The 15,674-nt window shown below is 40.1% G+C and overlaps 2 protein-coding genes across 2 annotated transcripts; one reads left to right on the top strand and one right to left on the bottom strand.

The window, feature by feature from the left end:
• Nucleotides 1-406: 406 nt before the first annotated feature.
• On the top strand, nucleotides 407-4,190 carry pdcl3 (phosducin-like 3). Its single transcript, XM_084478056.1, has 6 exons — nucleotides 407-498; nucleotides 1,232-1,352; nucleotides 1,672-1,762; nucleotides 2,770-2,913; nucleotides 3,093-3,301; nucleotides 3,613-4,190. Exons 1-6 carry the CDS (start codon nucleotides 493-495, stop codon nucleotides 3,753-3,755), a joined length of 714 nt encoding a protein of 237 aa, XP_084334182.1. The 5' UTR covers nucleotides 407-492; the 3' UTR covers nucleotides 3,756-4,190.
• Nucleotides 4,191-4,563: 373 nt separating this feature from the next.
• nms (neuromedin S) lies at nucleotides 4,564-8,395 on the bottom strand (the record flags this gene model as incomplete). The annotated part of the gene is made up of 7 exons (XM_084478276.1): nucleotides 4,564-4,590; nucleotides 5,068-5,142; nucleotides 5,273-5,335; nucleotides 5,632-5,658; nucleotides 6,265-6,324; nucleotides 8,057-8,109; nucleotides 8,317-8,395. The coding sequence occupies 7 exons, from the start codon at nucleotides 8,393-8,395 to the stop codon at nucleotides 4,564-4,566; spliced, it is 384 nt and encodes a 127-aa protein (XP_084334402.1).
• Nucleotides 8,396-15,674: the final 7,279 nt, after the last annotated feature.

Below are 15,674 nucleotides of genomic sequence, written 5' to 3'. Positions count from 1 at the left end.
ACAAACATTGGTGATTCTGGAGCTGTGTGTTCGTGTCTGCGTGTGTGCGTGTGTGTGTGCGTGTGTGTGTGCGTGTGTGTGTGTGTGTGTGTGTGCGTGTGTGCGCGTGTGATGATTGACGGCTCCCTCTGAGGTATATACAGCTGTCTCGCTTTCAGCTGCTTCAGACGGAACGTAGCGCTCCCGCTCCTTCTATGGTCATATCGAGGCGTAAGTCGGAAGTCAATGCGACGTTTATTATTGTCCCCTCCAAAATAGGTTCCTAATCTATTTAATAAAGATAACACACGTTTAAAAAACATAAAACACGTATTTCAGAATAATAAAGTATAGTAATACTTATTTAATAGAATATGTATTAATTCTAGCCTCTAAATACACGTTTCAATGATAGGGCAGAATGTAACGGTGGTGTTGCGTCGGAGGCAGTGAGGGGGCAGTCCATGTGTTTCCGGTAGTTGGGTGGTTTCTGATCTCAGCTCTTCTGTCAAAATGCAGGTTAGTAATGTTTAAAATACGAATGTAACACGCTGTTATTACTTATTGGGCGTTAATATAACAAAAGGTTGAATACTCTAGGTGTACCATTTTATAGGAGATTTTACAGCTGTGGTAATATTACTGTTAGTAGTATGATTGATTTATCTCAGCTCTCTGGTTCAGCTGTATATCAAAACACTGAAACAGTCACTAACGGTTAATATTTGGCAATATTCTAACCAAATTCCAATTCACTTAAGTGAACAATTGAACGGTCAATTGTACGTCATTATCATTACTACCTTAAAAGCAAAACACATTACTTGGCGATGTGCGGTGATCTGTTCCGTGATTGTACATGGAGAAATAAAGCGATGTAGGAATAGTGTTTATTTCTGTCGGGTTTTATTCAGATTTCTGCTTCCTGAACCGTAACGCGTTGACCACTAGTATGCTGCTGGCGGCGCTACTGGGCAGCCTTAAATAATGCGACTCTGAGCCAGTATCACTTCCAAGTGATTCTTGTGAAGTCTTAATAGATTCCGATAACTTTATTATTCCCGAGGGAAATATTTTGTCACAGTTGCTCTGCTCAAGATAGAACAATACGTGTTAGAAAATATAACGTAACTAAAAATCTAACAAAATTAGACTAGAAAAGCAAAAATGGCCAGATCAGACAGATTCCAGTCTCCTAGTTAAATTGGATTGAGGACTTTGTGAGTTTAAAGGTGCTCGGTTTTCTGCCCAGGACCCAAATGAGGACACTGAGTGGAATGACATCCTGCGGCGGAAGGGGATCCTCCCTCCAAAGGAGGCCGTCAAGGATGAGGAGGATGAGGCGGCGCTGGCCCGAGAGCAGCAGTCCATCGGTATGGCAACCAGGATGCTCACATCGTCCAATTAGTTATTGTGAGAATGTCATGTTAGACGGCAGATTTAGTCATTAGACCTTTAGACCTCCTAAATTAGATCTCTTAAGACATTTTTTAATGATGTAATGTTATTTGTTTTCATATTTCTTTGTTTTTATTGCCTTTTTTGTTGCCTTTGTGTAAAGTTTGTTTGAGTGTCTAGGAAAGCGCTTTAAAAATAAAATGTATTATCTTCCATTTTGTTGTTGTATTTCTACAAAGGTTCCCTATTACTAAATATTAGCTTGATCCTGATCCTGGTTTTTTGCTCCTGTAGTGAAGACCTACGAGAGCATGAGTCTGCAGGAGCTGGAGGAGAACGAAGACGAGTTCAGTGATGAAGACGAATCAGCCATGGAGATGTACCGGTAAGATCAGAGGTTAACAAGGGAAGCTGGTCTGTTTGGATTAAATGGAATTATGTAGACTGAACTAAAATGAAACTCGACTGATGTTACCTAGTTTAACTAGTTTAACCAGAACAATTATCACAAAAGTAAGCTAAAGCAAACCAAAAAATATATATATATATTTTCTTTTTTGCATTTGTTTTATTTATCATATTACTGTCATACACGTGCCTATAAGGCTCTGTCTGCACCTGCTATTGGCTCAGTCAAGCTCAAGTTGCATTTTATGCTGGCAGGCCACGGAGAAAGTCACTTTAGTTAGGCTAACAACACGCTTCAAGATGTCTCTCTCCAAGCCAGAATAACGTATGATTGATTGTGAAAATCGCCAATTCAAAAGCAAATGGACCGACAAATATTTATTAACAAAATTTTTTATAATGATACGATAAAAAGTGAAGAAGAAAGGAATGCATCTGCCAAGTTTATTCCATGTAGTAGTACTATATCTATTAAGTTAACACTACTTTAAGTAAGATTTATTTGTAGCAATTCATTGACCCTCTGTGGTTTTCCTTTTTGGCCTACTTATTAAGGAGGTTGAATAGCCCTGGTCTAGACTGATATGAATAAAACAAGGTTAACATAGTGTCACAACAGGACTCAAAGCACCCTGAAGTCACCCTGTCAGGAAGTCAAGTCTCTGAAGAAACACTCTTTGGTTTCCCAGTACTGTCACAGTACATCCCAGAAACATCATTAATATTACAGCCTGCAGGCTGCCCACAGCCCTGTAATACTCCTATCATAATCCTTTCTGTATTCAATTTATATGCTAGGATGGGAAAAAAATGGTAGTCACGTAGGAATCACAATTCTTATATTCCCCCTTTCTTTGCTTTCTATTATTGCAAGCTGTTCATATAACTTTTGAAATATAAAAACTACATAATCTGTTACACACTTGACACATGAGTGATGATAAGCGTGTTGGGAGATAGTGTTGACCGGGTTGTTCCCTGCAGACAGAAGCGTCTGGCGGAGTGGAAGGCCACACAGCTGAAGAACGTGTTTGGGTCGCTGGAGGAGATCTCGGGTCAGGACTACGTCAAGGAGGTGAACCAGGCTGGAGAGGGCATCTGGGTGGTGCTACACCTCTACAAACAGGGGTGAGACTGCAAGCCTTAACAGGCACACTACACCTTGGCGAGCAACATGGGACTCTATATGGCTCCTTGCAAGCAATGTTTAATATGGTTAGTTATATGTAGGCTGGGGTGAGTGTAAGAGAAAGCAGTGCATCATAGGACTTCCATCAGTTAATCTATTACCCCTTCCTGTTTCCCAGCATCCCTCTGTGCACACTGATCAACCAGCACCTGGCGGAGCTGGCCAGGAAGTTTCCCCAGGCTAAATTCCTCAAGTCCATCTCCACCACCTGCATCCCCAACTACCCCGACCGCAACCTGCCCACCGTGTTTGTCTACCATGAGGGGGAGATGAGGGCTCAGTACATTGGCCCCCTCGTCTTCGGGGGCATGAACCTCAAGGCTGACGGTAGGACCATGGCTTCTACACCAGAGAGGGAGACTTTTTATTCTTTGCATAACTTAATCAAAACTTTTAAATACTTTACAAAATAATAATTTCTAATCAGTTTTAGACATTTTAATGAAAATATTGGTTAATAGATGGCGCAAACCCTACTTGGCTGTGAAATGCCACATAGTGCCGCTGGAAAGGGAGCATGGTGGCACAGTGCCACTGTTACATTCTTCTGGGACAACCCTGTGATGGAGTGCATTTGACCTGACTCGACCCTCTGAATGGCTATGGTGTGACCATGTGACTCCTGTCTGTCCGATCAGAGCTGGAGTGGAGGTTAGCAGAGTCTGGCGCCATCAAGACAGACCTGGAGGAGAACCCCAAGAAACAGATCCAGGACCATCTGATGAGCTCCATCAGGTCCTCACTGCCCAGGGGCAGAGACAGCGAATCGGATGACGACTAGTTTGATCACATTGGAGGAAGGCTAGTTGTGTGTTGAGATTAACGTTAAAAACATAAATCTCTAGCAGTCTGCATATGAGGCGATCTTACACACTGTGGCGGAGGGGGAAATCGAACCTGTGACCTTCCAGTTGGGCTAGATGCTCTGCTGTCCCTACAGTAGCCTACGCCACTCTAACGTGTACAATACCAATGTTAGTGATTATTATTTTCATCATACTGTAACCCCAGTTGCCAACACATAGGATTATGGGAAGGTATTGCCACACTGCAAGAAGTTGTAGCCAATTTGTTTCTTCTGTAACTTCCTCCCCAACAATCATTATCTACGAAGTCTTTGAACATGGACCCACTCCTTTATTATGTTTGAGAATATGTATATAATCACAAAATGTCATACATTTTATACATGTTGGATTAAAATTAGTTAATCTTTGTTCATCGTCAGTGATTGTGTTATTCTTTTAAAGAGGATGTGCATATGATGGATTTGAACTGTAAACATTTACACTTAAATACACATTCATACACCAAATATATTCATACATCTTCAATACATGCATACAACACATTATCCATACCTGCATGTGTATATATATATATATATATATATATATATACACACACACACACACTGATAACACGTATGTCTACATCCATATTTACATACAAAATATAAACATGAGTAGATGGACTGTACAACAGGAAGAGCTTTGCACATGTGTTTTTGAATATAATTTATTGTGTTAAATGATCAAATGGCTGTCGTTCAGATGGTGTCCTTGTCCTCGTCTTCTGTGGTGGTTAATCTATATCCTGTCTGGGAGCTCTCGGATCTGCTGGAGCCAAACATGGACAGGATTAATAGTCACATAAAACAGACAACGAGTAGTGTCATGGCGTGTTTGAATTGGTGGGCGTCCCCATTTTTACCCATCCTGCACAACTTATGCACACTTTATTGTAAACGATATGCCGTGATGCATTGCAGTGTACATTTTCATCAGATGCAGCCAATAGATAAGGACAGCACAGGATTCGTTCTTTTTGACTGAATTGTTCAAGAATCACACATCACTAAGTCAGGTTCTTGATGCAATTGAGCTGAGTGGGTGCAATGGTCACTGGGTGACCAATTCCTATCACGCCAGTGGATTCCCTCTATTCCCTGGCCCCTAAATTGTGTAGTGTTTATTTTATAGGGATTAATGGCTGCTAAAGCTACATGTGTTGGCACAAGTAGAGTGACAGAGAGCTACGTAGGGTAAAATGTGCTAGCTACAGCTAGCTCCAGGCTAAGGTGGGGTAATCACCATCATGACGAGCTGCTTCTTCCTCCTTTGGGAGAGTTTGGGGAAGAGTCTCATCAGAGGGTGGACCGAGCTTGACTGGAGAGAGAGAGAGAGAGATAGAGAGAGAGTCAGCTATTGGTTGGTATATCAATCAGCTGCTCCAATCACAGTTACCGTGATACAACAAGTGACAGACACAGATTTGTGTATGTTTGTGTTGCATTACCTTGTGTTGGATGTGCTGCATGGCACCTAAGGCGTTGTGGGCTTTGGAGTAATGAAAGAGGAACTAGAAAAAGAAGAAATACATGATTCAATTAAACTAGATTAAATTACAATGATATAGAAATATATTAGATTACACTACATTTTATGAGATTTAACTTCATAATATGATATTCAACCAGATTCCATAACATTTGATTCAAATGGATTACGTTAAATGATATTACATTAAACAACATTGCATTAGGTTGGATGAAATTTGTACAATGAGATTAAACTAAATTAGATTACATGAGATTAAACTAAATTTGATTACCAGAGCGAAACACAGCAGTCCTCGTTTAAGAAAGAAATACTTACTCTCTTGAACACATTCTGTACTTGTTCCTGTGAGAAACAGAAGCACAGACCATCGGTCAAGATACAACATATTATTATGCATCATATTTATGCATACGTCTACCTACCAGACGTAGATGATGTTTATTTTAGCGCATCTCATTTCCTGCACTGCTTGTCATTATGTGTCCTCTTTTTACTGGGCTGTTACGTGTAGGGTTTCTTATGCTTGTTATACAAAAATCATGGTCTGCAAATCACACTGAAGTTGGACCATTTACATCATACATGGTCAGGGATCTGTATTATTCATTGGTCCAGATGATGTCAAAGGTCCAACCTTTCTGTGGATGTTGCAGAATAAATGTTATTCTAAACACACGTATGGAGCACTGCTATGGTATATTTGGAAATAGCTTTACCCTTTATGGGTATGTTTTATGTCATACCTGTAACTATGGTTTCTCAAAATGTACATGTGTCTTCACCTCATTAAAAGATTTGTCTGTTGAAGAAGACTTTTCTGGTTACTCCAACTAATTCCTTCAGAATAACATGTACTCTTATAAGGTGACGTCTATTTGGGATAGATTCCTATTAGCGTAGTGTATAACACAGATCCTAAATACACTTGTGAATCAGCATTCTGCCTACCTCGTTCTCATCTCTCCACACCAGATTTCCAACTTCCTCCCTCCTGTAAAGCCTGGGAATCTGGAAATATTCAGAAGAAACTGATTGAGATGACAAATTCAGAGGTTACAATCATATACTGTGGAAGTGGGTGTGGCTGGTGGCTGGTTTAAGCAGCCTTCCCTTGCCCGAGTCAGATTGATTGGACTTGATTGGGCTGGGTGCAGCTGAACATCAGTTGCACATTAAGCAAGTGTGCACAGGTTAAACCAGGCATCTCCTGCATGGAGCACCAGGTCATGTATTATTGTCTTCAGACTTTGACAATAAACCAGTTTTCCAACCCCACCACCCTGCATCCTTGTCTAGAGGAGCCCAGAAAATGTCCCCTAGGTGAGGGGTGGCAGCCACTTAGATGGAGTGTCGCAATTTACATTGTTACATGGAGAATAAATTTAAGCCAGAGAATAGTTCTTCCTCTAGCCTAGTCTGGTTCATGATTTTTGATTTTGTGTGTATTTTGGTGATTGGTGTATGTTTGGTGGTGTTTTTGGTAGATGTGGTTTGTCTTTCGTTAGATACCAAGTCAATCCTCTGGTACTGCCAGGGGGTCCCTAAGCTGTGGAAGCCTGGAGATGAAGTCATTGTTGCGATAACGGGGTGAGCATGACATTCTATTAGCTGACTGTGGTAGAATGTATCACGTCGTTCTATGGGCCTCTCGTCATAGCATGCTGTTCTATTAGCCTCCTGTGGCCTGTCATCTGTCTGAGGAGGAGGGGTAGAGGCTCTGTCTGACCAGGCGATGGGGAAACAGTGTAATTATCTCCAGATCAGTGACTCACGGCTGGCCAACAGGACGGGTGGACAGGAGGTGATTTTTACATCTAACTTTCCAGCTGTGAGCGAGCACAGCCCTCTGTCTGCTCCTAATTGACTCCAGGTTTCACCACAGCTTGAACTTATTTTACCAGGGGTAGTGATAATAGTGAACTCCTAACCTGAAACTCGATAGTTCAAGCCCCAACAACGCATGGGGAAATCTGTTAAGTTTTACTATGACATTAATAATAATAATCATATTAATAAACAGACGATAATAATTCAGATTCTTGTTTTTATTATTATTGTATTATGATTCGTATTATGATAACAACCATATGATATTGAACTAGAAAATGTTGATGATTATGTCGTCTTTATAGTTTAAAAAGGTATATCATGAACGTCGAGGAGACTATATGAGAAAGGAACGGAACTGAATCGAAGACCAACCATAAGAACATAGGCCAAGACATATAGCCTATTATAATAACTTAACCCTAAACTAAATGTTATAACTAAACGTTTAGGTCTTTATATAGCACATTTAATTTAAGATTGAAATCTTATCAAACGGATATTAAACACACACATTTTTAATTAGATTTAGAGAAATTAAGACGATTGGCCTATTGTTAAGTGTTGTTATAAAGTAGAAATACATGACGTGTTTTAGCCTCATTGATTGATCAGTCGGTTTATGCAAGTATAAAATGTGAGCAATAACCTGATGTCATTTGCATTCGCCACTCATCTTTGCATGTGCATAAAAAACAACAGCCTTATACGTTAAATAAGACATGAAATCGTTCACATGTAAATCTGTCCCTTTTTTGGTTTGATTCGGCCTAAAAGTAACAGAAAATAATAACAACGAGCGACATCAAAATGCAAACTAAACAAACGTTGAGAATATTACACATAGGCTACAAGAGAGAGGTAAGGGTATAAGATCTGCATAAGTAGTATAAGCATAAGTAACCAAACCTACCTGTCCTAAATCAATATCATCCGTCCACTGATTGAACGGATTCAGGAAGGAATCTGAAACGACGGAGAAATACCTTATTTAAATCAAATCATATTTAAAAGTTACTTAAATAAATAATAGATCAATCAACATTGAATAAGTATTAAGGCTAAGACTCAACTCCTGATTAAGGAACGTTGCGTGAAATAAGACATTAAAACGTTAAAAGTATCGATAAAGTTGTGATACATTTTGATTTATATAATAAGTCCATCACTCACCGGTCGAGGTGCTCCAGCCGCCGCAGCACCAGAACATCTGGAGCAGACACAGCTGTGTGAAGGAGGGTAGCAGGCTCATGTCTCTCCGATGTGCGTCCTATAGCAGCTCTTTGCTGACTCCGATAACACTTATGGGTCACGGTAGGCTATGTGTGAGGAGATCTTCCAAGTCCAACAGTTAAAAGCGCTCCAACTTCCCGGCCCACATACACATCATCATCTCCCACGCAGAGGTGACCACGGCTCTTTACGCACATCCCCGTCCAGCCCAAATGTGCAGGACCCGCGAGAGTGTTTTTTAAACTCGTTAATGTGTGCATGTGTGCATGTGGGCGCGCGCGCGCGCGTGTGTGTGTGTGTGTGTGTGTGTGTGTGTGTGTGTGTGTGTGTGTGTGTGTGTGTGTGTGTGTGTGTGTGTGTGTGTGACACACTAACTCGGTAGTAATTGTCTCTTCATTTAATCTGTTTCACTCAGTTTGACTCACTTGAAGACAACGGGATGTATTTTGCCTCTTGGCCTACTCGTGTACTGTACTACTTGTGTATTTGTGGGGACTTTTACTTGCTCCACTGAGCAAAGACATAATTTTTTCTTCGAGCAAAGATATAATATTTTCTTCATACAAGCAATTTATGTTTTTCAAGACGACTGCAATTAAACTTTGTACATGTTTGTATATGTTTCCAAAGGGTAATTATATAGACATATATAGGCCTACATTTGTCATTTTGAAATGCCTTTTATAAACAGGGGAATGAAGCGAGTCAGGATCTGGGATTGAGAGCAAGAGCATATAAGCACCTTGCTTATATTGCATATAAGCAAGGGGCTTGCTTATATGCAAGAGCATATAAGCGATCACATCCCTTAATCAAAGTCCCTTCGAGGCTATAGTTTAGTGGGTATCAGAGTCTGTCTGTCTGTCTGTGTGTGTGTGTGTGTGTGTGTGTGTGTGTGTGTGTGTGTGTGTGTGTGTGTGTGTGTGTGTGTGTGTGTGTGTGTGTGTCGGTACATTGTGGATGAGAATCCCCCAAAGAGGAAGAGGACCTAAACAGATCCTCTTCATACGAGAGACACTGATTGGCCTCTCTCTCTCTCTCTCTCTCTCTCTCTCTCTCTCTCTCTCTCTCTCTCTCTCTCTCTCTCTCTCTCTCTCTCTCTCTCTCTCTCTCAGAGTTCATATGCATTTAGAAGTGTGGCATTTAGAGAAACAATCTTGTGTAATGTTGGACTGAATCGGTGGATTGAGCAACCAGAACGCAAGCACCTTGTTCAAAACATGTTTACATATCTCCTCTCCCCTCCTCTTCCCTCCCTTGTGTGTGTGAAAAGGGGCTCTGGATAGAGATGAGGATTGTAGATTTTCTCAATTTTAAGGAAAAAGTTCATTTTTTAATAAAAAGTATCCAGGAAAGTTTCTTGTTTTAGCAAATGTCTAATGGTAAGGGTAGCCTGCTCAACACACTTCTGATTGGATGATGGTCTCCAGGTGCTACAGAGTGTTTGAATTGTTCTGAACGAGACTCGACTGCAAAATCAGTGTGTACGTGTGTGTATGTGTATGTGTGTCACTGAGCCGCTCGTGAGAGTAGTTCTTGATGAGGTCATGTTGAGAGTGTGATGGCTCAATCTTGTATCTGCCTCCTCTTGAGGGACATCAGTTGTTATGTTATTCTGAATATCAATACATAACATGATCTCTGTTCCAGAATGCTAATCAGGCAGCTTCTTGCACAAAGATGCCAACAGGTTAGACTGCAGCCGCATGGGATCAATACCAGAACCTTTCAGCGTGTGAGTCTAACACCCTTAACACTTAACTATCCTGTCCAATGTAATATAATGTTTTGTTAAGTTATATTGCATTATATTATTTACGTGTTAAAGAATATATATATATATATATATATATATTACATGACATTGTATGCTTGTGTGTGTCCTCGGGTAGGTTTTGGTTTATTTGGGGGATTGGGCTGTTAAACAGCATTATTATGGTCTGTTATCCATCACCCCTCCTAGCTGCAGGTCGATGCTCTTATTAACCCCATGAATCCTGCTGCCACAGAAACCATCGCAAACACCTCCCAACAGAGGGCTGTTAGGAGTCTTGGACAAAAGACTTATTGGCAGTCTTTCTCTCTGTCTCTCTGTCTCTCTGCCTGCTGCATGTCTGTCTGTCTACCCACCTGTCTGTCTGTGTAGATTGATCTGATTGTTAAAGATTGTAAAATCGAATTCAGTTCAATCACCTTTAAATCAGTATACACACATCACATTACATTATTTTTATTATTTAACATGATTTTATAATTTATTAGAATATATATTGGGTTCTTGATGAGTGTGGTAAAGATAATAGGACAAACATCAGGCACAGTTTGTGGCCGACAAACACTAAACATAATTAGCTGTGTACTCACAATGGTGTGTTTGTGCTTGAGTGTATGTGTGTGTGCTACATGTGGCTACATGTTGTGTTCTGTTTTTTTAAATGGCAAGCGCTCAGTGAGGAGTGTGGGGCCATCTCCTCACCCTATTATTGTGTTAACGACAAACAATGGCTCTCCTAGGTCCTAGTGCCAAGTGTCTGCCAGCCTAACATCTGGAAAGGAAATAAAAGGGTTTTATTGTCATTCTTGTTATTATACCAAAGTGACCCGGGAGCATCATATGGTGTGTAATGTTGTAGTAGTAGTAGTAGTAGTAGTAGCAGTATAAGTATTGTTTATAGTCATACTAGTAGCTGTTTTAGTCATAGTGGTGTAATAGTAGAGACGTAGTAGTTGTAATTGTAGTACTTATAGTAGTACTGGTTTGTGTTTGCGTCACCTAGTCTCTATGGAGCCACCCACTAACACCATCTAGCTGTAGACGTGTCCATGATGACGCGCATGCCTTGAGCTACACGTCACCTTTACATCCAACATGTTGTCCTCTGATCAATGCGTAGACCAGACCTGCTCAGGTCTGATCTGGGAGCCAATAGGTGTGGGGACTTCCAGACAATTTTTATATGTACAAATATATATTGTATATATATATTTTTATTATTTATTTTATTCATATATACATAAAAATAAGTATATTTGTATGTATGTTTGTGAATTTATGATGTATGGTAAGGCAATACAAACCCATTTTATTTTTTTTACTTTACTTTAATAAGCTCCATTCCGTTCCTCCAATTCAGATTGTATGGAGTAGAAAAAGTGGGAAATCACATTGAGAACACAGATGGCGGTTGCAGTGTAAAAGGTTTATCTGTTTGGTTTAGCTCTACATCACAGATATTGTATATGGTCATGAAAACCTAATTTCACCTGGCTGAGGATTTACACTTTTAATCAAAGAACCTTATGAGACACCTGGCCTCTTATTACATACGCGCTCAGTCGCACACGCAAACACAGAGAGAGAGAGAGAGAGAGAGAGAGAGAGGGATAGTGACTAGAACTAATGACAAGCTCTTTCCTAGAAATCACTCCATGGTAAATCAGGAATGACTCATCAAAATATGCATTATTTATACGACACAGGCCTACACATTAATTATATATAATATTGATATAATATATTCATACAGCCTTCCCTAGTGGAATTAGTTACTAACCCTGATGGTAACTCAGCGTCATCGCTGCCCTGATCAGCCTCACATCCACACTACCTGACACATTTCTGAGAGAAGAAGCTGTGAAGATGTTTCTGAGTACAACCTGATTAAAGAATATACCTTTGGTGAGCTAGAGCACCGGAGTTAGATTTGAGAGTATATGACGTCAGTCATATACTCTATCTATCTATCTATCTATCTATCTATCTATCTATCTGTCTATCTGTCTATTCATATGTCTGTCTATCTATCTATCTATCTATCTATCTATCTATATATATATATGTTAAATATATCTATTGAACAAACTAAATAAAAAGGAGTGCAAAATTAGATCTGTTCCTCCAAAAACAGTAATTCAATAATAATAGGATAATACATGTATTTTCAATACCATCATGGAGTCTATTCATGTTTATTCCATCAGCTGTTCATTACTTGAATCGTTATCATCTGTGTGCTTCAGCCCTGGCTTTCAGTATTGTACTGTACCTGAATGTTCTTATTAAAGCATTGGAACATTTTAACTTGCAACTTGAGGAATGAGGAAGAATGATAAAGTTAAGAAAATAAGCTATTCCTGAAGAAGAAGCATGGTTTTATCAGGAGAAAAGCCATTGTTTTAATCTGGATTTCATCAAGGCATTCCTCTGAAGACCAAAAACAAAGGAACAACTAACAAAGGAAATGGTAGGAACAGAGACTCAATTTGATTGACATTTTCTAACATGGGAAGAATATTGTGAAATGCTGTGTTTTTTCTCAAAAGATGATGACATTGAATATGTAGAAAAGATGACAGCTATATTTTTGAGTGATATTGGTGCAGCTACATACATCTTATGAGGAAGCCTGGTAAGCCTGGGGACACTCTTTTAGAAATGTTAACCCATTGAAGCATTGAAGAAAATACCAGGTGTTGGTTGACCATCGTAGGCCAAGCTCAATATAGCAGGTGGAGAAAGGAACTGCCCAGGATGGTTCAAAATAAAGTGTGGCTGCAAATTAACAATGGGGAGGGGAGTGAACATGGGTCATCACGTGTTCTAGTCATGGAAGTGCAACAAGTCCCCAAGATGGAGAGCTTCACCGGGCTAGGGGAGGCATTGTCTAAGCATCAAGTGGTATTCAAGAATACAGTAGGCACTCTAGGCACAAGAATTAGGCCAATATTGGATAGGCTACTAAATTGTAATAGCCTATCCAATTCTGCATTTAACATTTAACAATACACTTGCTATTTAACTTTCTTGAAAGTTAAATAGAGTGGTCTGCTCCAATTGTACCAGTGCTAAAGCCGAGGAAACTAAGTGAATCCAGTTATCAAGTCAGAATTCCTGGTGATTTGTGTGACTAGTCCATCAGTATAAATACGAATATCTAATTCCATAGGTTGAGGACCTGTTTGCTAATCAAACTCGCTTGCTGCAAACTCGTCATCAGTCATGCATACCAACAGAGATTGGATGATTTTTAAAAACCATTTTTCATTGTTAATACAAGCAAAGGATTGTACACCTACACTCCACTGCCTTTTGATGTATCATCTAGTCCTGGGATTTTGGTCAGAGGACTGTGTATGGTGTATTTGGATGATATCCTATTGACAGGGCCTACAGAGTAAGCACATATGTGTACACAGTAAGTCCCTGAACTCCTCCTACTGTTTTTTTTTTATTTGCTGTTTTTATCAGAGGGAGGGAGATGAAGTGTATACATGTTTATGCCAGAAGAGTGCACCACCTGTTACCATATATGTGCTTTCAATCTAGATTACAGTATTCTTTGTATGTGAAATACAAAACATGTTCTCAGTAAAGCATTGCCATTGGAGCATCTAAACTGCAATCTTGTGTTAATGAATTATTGACCTGCAGACACGACACCACACATTGTGAGTGTGACACAACCTAGGTAAAAGAGTCCATTTTATGGTTCACTGCGCCCTCTGGTGTTCTGATAATTTATGAAAATGTGTTCGAATGGTTATAAAGCAGCGGGGAGAGAGAGATGCGGGGAAAAGGGAGATGAGTACGAGAGGCAGCATCCATGTTTTTAAGGATCTGTGATGAGTTACCTGACTAGTTACTACTACTTAATTGGTGGTTAATGGTTCTTATTTTATTTACCACCCAACTAATTACTATTCGTCTTATATTTAGCAGAAGCCTTCATCCAAAGCAATTCAGATCCGTGTTTTTAAAGTAGATATGAGTTGGGGCATCTTTCTCTTGGATGCCTACAGTTTAGACTGCAGACATTGGGGATCAAACCCAGAGAATTTCGGCTGGGAGTCAAACATCCTAACAAATAGAATATATTGTCCTCTTAGTTATTAGTTAATTATCTGGGACAAAGAGACAAGTCAGTAGAACTAGTTGGACTCTGTGGTAGGTGGGGCCTTCCAGATTAGCTCTGTTTTAACTCTTCCTGGAGAAACAGGAAGGCAATCCCAGGGATTACAGGAACCAACGGTTTGTGGGATCTAAAGGTGGAGATTTAACCTCAGGAGCAGGAGCATGCAGAGCTGCCAAGAGAGTGGCCATGCACATCTGGGCCATGTCCATACCGCAAACGTCACTCTCATAGTCAGAAAGAATATAGTACAGTAATTCAATCTAGTTTTTACAGTACTCCCACAAGTGTTAGACTGCGGTGTGGTACTGTATCTTTTTATATATCCATATAGCTTACAAGGTTTGGATTGTTGTATTCCCTGTTTGAGTGTTTACATCCTGTGAATTATCTTAAGACCCAAACCACACACACAGCAAACCAACACCTCAACAACCACATGTTCTCACTGGAAATAACCAACCATGAGCCTGAATTATACACTCTCATCGGGGGACACGATGAGAGAGAGTGTGTGTGTGTGTGTGTGTGTGTGTGTGTGTGTGTGTGTGTGTGTGTGTGTGTAGACACAACATAGGACAGACTATCCTTTCCATCAGCTCTCGGTGTGTGAAACTTCTCCAACTCTGGTTAAGGCGCTACTAACAACAATAGCATAACATTTGTTTACTGGGCCTATAGAATTCTATCCTTGCCACAAAAATCACACAATTAATACTTTGAAGCCATTTAAATGGCGAACAAGTGAATGTTAACATTACAGATGATGTCGAGGAGGCTGCTCACATAACACAAAATCAAAAGCTATCAGCCTGCTTACATAAAACGTTACATAAACCATGCAGCATTGTTTTATGCAATGAGCCGGAATTGAGCCTGAAGTATACATTTGTATAATAGGTGTGTGTGTGTGTGTGTGTGTGTGTGTGTGTGTGTGTGTGTGTGTGTGTGTGTGTGTGTGTGTGTGTGTGTGTGTGTGTGTGTGTCTCTACTGGTATGTTAGACACAACGTATGACAGACCATCCTTTCCAACAGCTCTCGGTGTGTAAAACTCAATTCTGCTTAAGACGCTACTAACAATACACAACATGTGTTTTACTGGGCTGATAGAATTGACGGCCACAACATCACATAAACCATTCAAATGTGTGTATATAGGCCTAACAGATGATGTCGAAGAAGGTGCTCACATAACACAAAATCAAGTTATCAGCCTGCTTACATAAAACGTTACATAAAACATATCATCCATCAGCACCCCTATCGGACGAGATGTGCCAGGCTGGGGGGATTTAGATGACATCGCTGAGGACATACGAACACAAAACAATTATTTTATTTGTAGCACCTATAATCCAGGTAAATTCACGCGAGGAAGGTGCAAATCG

Source organism: Micromesistius poutassou (assembly GCF_964030765.1).
Source record: "Micromesistius poutassou genome assembly, chromosome: 14".
NCBI lineage: Eukaryota > Metazoa > Chordata > Actinopteri > Gadiformes > Gadidae > Micromesistius > Micromesistius poutassou.
This window is presented reverse-complemented; position numbering and strand designations above follow the sequence as displayed.

Coding starts and splice junctions, on each gene's coding strand:
- pdcl3 (XM_084478056.1), top strand. Junction 1,353..1,671: donor CCGAGAGCAGCAGTCCATCG/GTATGGCAACCA, acceptor TTGCTCCTGTAG/TGAAGACCTACGAGAGCATG. Junction 2,914..3,092: donor CTACACCTCTACAAACAGGG/GTGAGACTGCAA, acceptor CCTGTTTCCCAG/CATCCCTCTGTGCACACTGA.